The sequence below is a fragment of the Lichenostomus cassidix genome, chromosome 9, assembly GCF_008360975.1.
Source record: "Lichenostomus cassidix isolate B80296 chromosome 9, HeHo_3.0, whole genome shotgun sequence".
In the NCBI taxonomy this organism is placed as follows: domain Eukaryota; kingdom Metazoa; phylum Chordata; class Aves; order Passeriformes; family Meliphagidae; genus Lichenostomus; species Lichenostomus cassidix.
Window position 1 is genome coordinate 8,474,693 of NC_139490.1, and position 9,234 is coordinate 8,483,926.

The 9,234-nt window shown below is 52.1% G+C and overlaps 1 protein-coding gene across 6 annotated transcripts in view; it reads right to left on the reverse strand.

Moving 5' to 3' along the window:
* Positions 1-7,350, reverse strand: part of DVL3 (dishevelled segment polarity protein 3) — a 34,149-nt gene extending 26,799 nt beyond the window's left edge. The window contains exon 1 of one of the 6 annotated variants that reach the window (XM_085069235.1): positions 7,041-7,350. In XM_085069235.1, the coding sequence (XP_084925361.1) occupies positions 7,041-7,207 (167 nt within the window). In that variant the 5' untranslated portion in view covers positions 7,208-7,350. The remainder of the gene's footprint in view (positions 1-7,040) is intronic. The other 5 variants (XM_085069238.1, XM_085069236.1, XM_085069239.1 and 2 more) reach the window with 5 other exon arrangements.
* Positions 7,351-9,234: the final 1,884 nt, after the last annotated feature.

Here is a 9,234-nt window from a genome sequence, read left to right on the forward strand (position 1 = left end):
CCTGTGGGCGAGCCTGTGTCTGGGATTTGGGAATGGCCAAGTTCTAGATGAAATTCTAAAGTTCACTTTAGAAAAAAGATGTATTTCAGCAGAAACCAGAAAACTAAGTAGTGAGGCCATCACTATCATCCCGTAACAACAACAAACTCTCAGGTCGTGACCCAAATTATGGTGGTTTATGAGCCATTTTTTATGGCATTTTGCCTTGACCTCCAAGACTGAACCATGCTGGAGCACAGCTGTACCATAGTCAGGGCACACTGGTTTACTTTTGCAGCAATTTCTGAGACATTGAGGTAGGTTTTTGCTCTGTGCTGGAATTTGGAGGACCAGAGTCCTCCAGGTGATTTCAAAACACTGAACTGCACCAAAACAGCTGCATTCTCATGGCTGAGCAGAGGTTCCTTGACTTTTTTTTTTCCTCAGAAACGGCAAAAGAGGCTTAAAATTAAGAAACATTCCCATCAAACACATAACTGAAAACAATGCCTCTCCAAGAAAAATGCTGGCTTCAACATAACGCCATATTTTGGGAGAAAATACATTCCATCAAGAAAAAAATTCTGACCGGCTCTGGCTGCAAACTAGTTCAATAGCTGTTGTAAAGCTTCATTGTTTGCACAGTACAGACAAGGCCTTAGGGAAATTGGTCTGCAGCCTGCTTTGGCTAACTTGGCTTTCCGAATGCCACCCCTGGGCAAAGAAACCAGGCTGCGACTGCCATCCAATGTGGCCTTCAGAGCACAGCTCCAACCACAACTGAGAAAGCCGGACACCTACAGAGTCAGTAATAGCTGGGTCTGAACAGCAGGACACACTTGGCCAGGCGCAGACAATACAATCCAGGGAAGCAGGGAATACTGTCAACTAACCATCTCCATCTTCACCTCAGCCCTGGCACTGCTGTGGCCACCACCACCACCACCACAACACTTGGGAACAGCATCCAGCAGCAACTCCAGCCAGGATCAGCTGCAGGGTCCATGGGCCACCCCATGCACGGGCAGCATTACAGGAACTCCCCACCGCAAACACAGACAGTGGTTAGCAGCTCTCTGCCAAAGCTTCAGCAGCCCAGGAGACAGAGGCACAGGCTGCAGTAACCTACATGCAAAATGTCTGAAATAACTGCTGGTGGACCCTTGCTAACCAGGGCAACTCACCTCATGGGAGCAGGCACGGAAATACATCCCCTGGACCACAACAGATGGGGTGTTGTGGCCACTCATGTGGAAAGTGCTGCCCTCCACACAGAAAGGACAGAGACTGACCAGAAACTGGAAAAAAGTGATGGCCACCTTCCAGTAGGGCCAATGCCGTCACTCAGACCACCACAAAGGATGTGAGCATGCAAAGGAGTTTTGTAGGCCCTTTCACTCGAAGACTTTTTGCCAACCTCTCCCAGCATGAAATTCATGCCGACATGGAAGCAGTCTCCACCAGGGGCATAGGACAGGCAAAGGTCTTGGGCAGACAGCAAAAGTTTCCAGTTAAAAATAAATTTTAGAAGTTCCCAAAATCAAAATAAAACAACTCCCCCAACTCACACTACAAAGAGCTGGCAGGAAAGGCAGGGGCACCATGCCAGCGCTCACCACTGCTTAGAAACTGATACTGCTTATTAAGTTTAGGATCCCTTCCCCAGCTCCCAACATTTCCAGCCAGAAGGACAGTCACCACTGGCATCAATTTCAAAAAGACCCTGCAATAAAAATAAATCACTCGGTCTTTCAGAGAGCATCAGCGCATTTCCTCATGCACATGTGCAGAGATGAGGCCGCCAAATACCAATGGCATCTGACCCCTACACTGGGAATTCCAGCAGCGCCCGCTTTGTTCTGCCTCCAGAGCCTTGGCCTAATCACTGCCTCATACCCAGCTTCGGAGAGCAGGTGATAATTAAGCAGGTCTGGATAAAATACTGGGCCAGTGATTAGTTGGATACCAATTTTCACTTCACAGCTGAGACCAAGGAACCACTCACCACAGCTCTGAAACTAAAACTGGGATGGAGACCTGCAAGAGGGAGAAATCAGCAGTGGCAGGAGGAGAAGCTCGGATCACTGGTGTCCTCCTGGCAATGCAGAACCAGTAGGATGGGAGGGAGCAGTGGTCTCCTTGAAGGAGAATGGGGTGTTTCTGCTCTCCAGCCTAGAAGAGGGGAGGTGGCTAGTGGAGATAAGCAAAATGATCATCCAAGTGATTTCTTCACAGGCAAAAGAAATTCAAATTTTCAGGATCTCCACAATTTATGAAAAGACAAGGCAGAACTTCAGAACTTCAGGCCAGGTGCTAAGGTTCACCTGGACACACAAATTGCACTCATGAAACTGCTTTGAAAAGTTTAGCTTAAACTTTAGCATGTCCCTGTGGAAACACCTTTTGATTGATAGAAAGTGACCAGTATCAATTAGAAACAAAAAATGAATCAAAAGAAACAACATTTCAACTGACACAAGAATATTCTCAGAGTTGTATCAGATGAAAAGACAAATCTGTAGTTCAGCTGAGGCAAACATGCACGACACCTGGTTGGTGAGAAGGTTCACACTGCCCAGAGACAGGCGCATTTCTCATGACAGACTTGGGTAGGAGACAACATTTTACACATGACTGAAGCCCATGTCCCTACAAACTACAAACCACAGACCAACAGCACAGTTGTTCCTTTCCCAACTGCACAGGTGCCCAGAAGAATTTACAATCCTGTTCTTGCAGCACCTCTATGGAACTGAGCTCTGTCATAGTAAGATCCACACATATGTTTGCCCAAGAAGCTCCCAGTGTCAAGTGGACAAGATAAGGCACAGCTGGAAATTCCATTTTATGGATTAGGAACAAAAAAACAGAAATTAAAAACTCTGTTCAAAATTCCATGAAAAACCTGGGGGTGGTCAGAGGGAGAACATGGATCTCACAAGTGGTCACAGCACTGCACTGATCTAAGGTGCTCTCCTGCTGACCAGCACATAGCTCTTACCTGTGAAACACTGAATGAAAACATTCAAGCTGCACGACAAAGCCTTTCTTCTCTAATGAGTGCAATGTTAGCAGGCCAAGGGTAGTTCCACACTTCACAGCAACACACATCCACACAAAGCATCTCAGGCCCAAGAAGAGTCTACCACATCTGTGCACTGCCACATCCACACCATCCATCAGCTGATCTTCATGTGTCTCCAGTTCTGGGCCAACTGGGCACAAAGCCAACAAGGGCACAAATATCTGCACCCTCTTATGCACAGCTGTAGCCCTCTGCATCAGGAACAAAACCCTGCAGCCTTACTGCTGCTCACAGAGCCTGTCCCCAGGACCAGGTGCATGAAGTCTTCTCATTTCTCCTCCTCCACACCCAGAAGTGACACTACTCTGGAGTCTTCTTAATTTGAAGCTGAGCACTAACTCCTGCCATAGCCCAACAACTCCACAGCCACCCAGGGGAGCCTCAGTTCACATTTCCAAGGAGATGTAAACACTGAAGCTGCTCCATCACTGCTCTGATTTTCAGAGCAAACAAATATTAACAAGATAAACAAAGGAATGAAAAATCCCACACACCAAGACTGTGGCTGTAATACTGCCTTGGGGATGGGGTGAGCTGAAGGGAATAGCAGACTGGAGATCCACAGCCTAGAAAAAAAGGAGGAAGAGGGAGAAACAGTTTCAGGCTGGGACACAGAGGTGAGAGGAAACATTGGACCACATGTTGCCCCAGGTGGCCGTGGAAGGTAAGATGCCTCCATTCCTAAAAACAGATGAGAGGAAAAGTTTGGTTTATACCACAGGGATCCTGCAGAAGATCCAAAGCAGAGTCATGGGACCTGCAGGCTTCCTCCTCATTGATCAGCTGCTCTAAGACCATCTACTTCATGTCTCATTAAGAGGCTTTATCCTGGGTCCTACTGCTGGACACTGCCCAGCTGACAGACACCAGCCCAGCACAATCCAGGCTGAAGGCATCCTGAGGGAATCCCCTGAGGGAAGGGGCTGGGAGGAATACATGTACATGAGAGTGAAACACTCTTCCCTGTCACACAGCTTCTGAATGCCACCACTGTTAACCTCCTCCTGGCTTTTCACTAATTGCCCATGCATTTACAGTCAAGCAGCTGACCATGCCTCCTGCCCTTCTCTCCCTGATTCTCCCTGCAGGTCAATGGCTTGCTTTCTCATGGACATCAATTACCAGGGATCATGAAATTTTTCAGTTGGACTTGATCTTAAAGGTCTTTTCAAACCAAAATGATTCTGTGATTCTATTTTGAGTGCTGCATGGGGCTTCAGGGCTTCTCACAGACAAGGCTGCAGCTGGACTGCTCTGGTTGTTCCCACCACCTTCCAGCCAAGCACCAGCACGTTCTTCAGCGCTCTGGAACAGCGCAGAGACAGCTTTCCTGATGAAGCATCCATGGTAACACCACAAGAGGCTTGCTCTCTCTGACACACCCCAGGCCTTGCACATGTTGCTCCAACTGCAAAACTCATTGCCCAGGACTTCTCCAAGGTATAGGCTGCCCACACAAAGCCCCCAACCCCCTTCTCAACTGCACCTTCCCTTCCAGAGAGGTTTATGCTGCTCAAACAAATTAGCTAAACTGGTCCCAACAAAAATCTCATCCCATGCATTTCTGATGCAACTGAAGTCACAGTGTCTTCCTGAATGATTTTCCCTTCTCCCTGCTGTCACCCACACTGACTCCCCATGCTGCTTTCTGAATTTCATTAATCTACCATCTACCTCCTCTTGTGGAACCTTAAAGAGATAGAGGAGGATGAAAAGGCACAGCACAAAACTTCACTGCCACCAGACCCCTCTTCCCAATGCGAGACACTGCTATTTATTACTAAACTTTGTTTATAGTTAACGCACTCTCCCACCCACATGGCAATGTTTCATTCAAGACAAGTTTGAATTCACTTCAAGCACAACATTTCAAAGGATCCCAAAGCATTTGTTTACAAACAGCATGCATGGAGAATTCATTTCTCCCACCAATGAACATGGTCTCCTCTGAGACAGGGAGAGGCAGCTGTTTCATAGCACCCAACGCTACTCAACAGCTGAGGGACAGGAAATGATCAACAGACAACTGATATTGCTGAGGAAACTTATGGAAAATGACGGCTGGAGACCTCTATTTGCCAGGAGAGAAAGGGGAAGCTTCTGAGAACTAAAGCTCTCCTCTGGGTCAAGAGGAATTCAGGGAGGCAAAGCGTCCCAGACTGTGGTCAAAGGAGTGACTCCAAATTTCAAGCCTCATCTGAAAGCTGGCACCTCCCAAACAAACGGGAACCTGGGCACTGGGATAATTCTGCTGAGGAGGGGAGAGCACCCCCTGCTGAGGCGGCCACACAGATCTCATCCAAGCCCCAAACAGGCCCAGCCCTGTTCAACATGGGGTACAAGCCAAAATCACAGCCTAGAGAGGTTATTTGGTGCAGTGAGAAGAAACTGGGAAGACTATAAAACTGAAAACACTTAGCAATCCCAGCTCCATACACAAGATGTACTGTAAACACTAAATTTTCAGAGGAGGTAGGATCATGCAACTCCTTCCAATACCAAAATCCTAGGAATGGTAAAAGGCTCACATGTTGTGGAAAACAAGAGAAATTATGGTCCCAGGATGGAAACAGACTCCTCAAAAAGGGTAAAGGAGAGTCAATGTAGGACGACTGGACAAAGCAGAGTGGGTACTCTGTTTTACACCACAGGGAGTTGGTTTCATGTGGTACTTGCTCCCGAGAACAGCACCCAACTTTATGCAGGTTGAAGACAGCAGGGGCTCTCCAGTAGATCGTTGAGTACAACATCCAAGAAAGGGACAGAACACACTTCCTCACCTCCAAAGAGCCACCCGTAACAGGAGGAACCAAAGGGCATCACAAAAGAAGTGATGGAAACACCACTGTTGGAAGAGAGCTGCCCTGCAGGAAATGAGGCAGGGCTGCACCCTTCTTCAATACAGATCCATCCCAGAGATTGAGCATGGGACATCTCACTCTGAGGATGGGACATGTACATGGGTACAGTGGATCTTGCATGTGTCCCTTGCTCAGAAATGGGCAGCATGTGGAGAGCTCTCATTCCTTCTCCATGGAGGCAGGGGAGGAGAAAGCTGGTCCCCTCTACCCATTCTTCCCAAAAATGAGATGCAGAGGACAAAGCTGCCAAAATGGATGACCCTCCCCAAAATGGATGGTAGGAGAACAAAACTGTCCCTAAATCCATTTCTTGGAAAGGGCTGATGGAGGTGGCACTGCCCTCACACCCTTTTGGTGGAGGGAGAAAGGGGCACTCTCCCCAGGAAGGCACACTGGGAGATGCCCAAGCCCTTCTGGTGAGAAATGACAATCCTGAGTAGGATACAACCTGGGGATGCCACCCTAGACACCCCAGTGTGGGCTGCACAGCAGATACCACCTCAGGCAAGGCGTTGGCCAAACATCCTGAGCACGGGGAGGGGGCGACGCTCAGGTGGGGATGATGGTCTCCTCCAGGGCTGATGGTCTCCTCCAAGGTGCCTCTGGCACCTAAAGAAGGAGAGTATCACCAACTCCCTCACTGAGGAATTAGCACGGGACAGCTTCCGCAGAGCTGATGGGGAATCCGAGGATGTGGGGCTGTTGCCGGATGTAGCACCCAGGGACCAAGAACATCAGAGAACGTGCACAGAGGGCTATCACCACCAGCCTCCCCCAGGTAAGGTCCTGGGGGTGCACGGAGGGTGCAGCCCCCCAGAAAGAACCCAAGGGAGTCACCATCCCCATCGTCTCCCAGGCGAGGCCACGGGAATGGAGGATGGATGCGGGTCCCCCTTCCCCGCGCCGGGCACGCGTGGGACACCTCCCCGCCCCGGGGGTCCCGGCCCCACCGGCCCCACCGTCCCGGGGGCGCTCCCCGGGCCGAGGGGCAGCCAGCCCCGGCCCCAGCCCCGTGAGGGGCGTTCCCCCGCCGCCCCCCGCTGCTCCCCGGGCAGGCCGACGGGGCCCGGGCTCTACGCGTGGCCCCGGGGGACCGGGCCCGGGCCCGCGCTCACCCGAAGTCGTCGTCCATGGACTTGAAGTAGAACTTGTAGTTGGGGCGGTTGAGGAGGCCCTTGAAGTCGCCGAGGGTGACGCGCTCGGCCGGGATCGGCAGCTTCACCAGGTACGGCGTCTCCTGCTCGTCCAGGTGGTAAATGATCTTCGTCTCGGCCGCCGCCATGGCGCTCCTGCCCGGCCGCCAGGCCCCCGCCTTCGCCTCCGCCGCCTCCTCCGCCCCGGCCCGGACCCCCAGACCCGGCCCGGACCCCGCCCGTGCCCCGGCCCGGCTGCGGCCTCCGCACGCCCGGTCCCCCCGCGCCCCTTGTTCTCCGGGTCCCAGCGCCGCCCGGCTGCACGGCGCAGGCTCGGCCCCGGCCGGCCCCGCCCCGCCTGCCGCCCCGGCCCCGCCGGAACCGGAACCGGCGCCCCGCGGGGCCGCGGCGCGGAGCGGGACTGAGCCGCGGCCGGGACCCGCCATGGGCCGGACCGGGCTCGGCGGGCACCCCGCGAGGGTGGGCCCAGAGCCCGCCACGATGCTGGCCCGCACCCTGCCCCTGAGCCAGATCCCGGGCCGATAGGAGACCTCCTTCGTTGGAGCTGACCCTCTCCCTTGGAGCTGACCCCCTCATTTGGAACTGACCCTCCTACACAGCCATCCACCCCTGCTGCTGCTGTGCTCCATTGTGGGACTGCACATCTCCAGCCCCATTGCCCTGGTCCTTTATCACACACCTCCCAGCCTTCCCCATGCTCCTCATATGGCTACATGCCCCTTGAGAACAGCTTACAGAACGAGGCATATCCTGCTCTACCCTGTCCTCCCATGTACAGTCCCCTTTGAATTCCCCATACTGTTTCTGATGGCCACCACACACAGGGCCTACCTCCCACCTCAGTTCCTCTCCAGCTGTGGTTTCCCTCAACCCCTCGCCATCATTCAACAACTATCCCTGATACTCAGACCTTTTCCTCATCCAGCAGACCCTCTCCTCTGCTCTTCATGAGCATCCTGTGTTCCACATACCATGGCCTCTTCAACTGTGTACCCTTTGGCTTTGTGTGGTTTTTACCCATCCTCTCTCTCCCCAGACCCCATCCCACTCTTCCCTACAGCATCAGCACTGTGACCCCAGCCCCTAGGACTTGCCTCTGTTCCACAGCAGTCTCAGGCTGGCTGGTTTCCCCTCTGCACACCTTGCCAGCACCCAAGGGGCACCCAGGAACCATCTCCATCAGCAGTTTCCCGGAGCTGTGGCTGAGAGCAAAGCTGAGGTGGATGGAGCTTTGGGAACACCCACCAACAGGAAGGGCAGGAACCGCCTCGCACCATCCTGGATTAGAAGGAACAAATGCAGAGGGAGCACCATGCCATGGGCCTGCACAGGGCATGAGACTACATCAGCTCTCAGCTCTAGACTCCCCTGCCGTAGGAAACGGAGCCAGAGAGATCCTATGGGGAACAGAGCCAAGCTCCTCAGGCTGGCAGGCAGGCTGAGCTGAACAGCCTCCTCCTGCATTAAAGAGTCCTGCAGGCATTGCTAGCAATTACCTGGGCAGTACTGCTAGACTAGGTGAAGAACCTGACATTAAACTGGAAAAAAAAAAGTCAAGGGAAATCCTCAGGTAAGCAGAAGTTGCAAGAGGTGTGAGACTCTCCCATGTTTCCATATGAGCTCTTGGAAGATTGTCATTTCCTCATGCTCAGAGCTCTGTGGTAAAAGCTGGTGTACCTGGAATGAAGAATCCAGGTCAGGAATGGAAAAGTTTAAGTTTCTTCTTGCTGTGTCAACCCTGACAGAGCTAATCTTAAAGTCTTCTTGCACCTCCCTGCCCTAAAAGCAGGCACATGTGAAAGAATCCTAGTCTGCCCTTGGCAGGGCCACTGTCTCACCCACCACCCACCACAGCTGTGGATGCACCTTGGAGCCTGTATTGTACATGTTAAGACACCTCTGTTACCAAAAGAGCCATTTTTGGTAGTGCTGAGCTCCCAAGGGAGCCCATGCAGCCCAGGGCAGGGGTGCCATACTCCTCAGGGTGGTAGTAGATTAAATCTCATTGCTACAGCTGCCTTTACTTTTAAACAGGCCAACTGACAGAATAGACTCAATGATAGATCAGTTTAACTGTGCACAGAGCCCTTGTGCTGTATGACTCACCAAATGGAACTTTAGAATACAGTGCCAAAAGAAATTAGCAGTAGGGGAT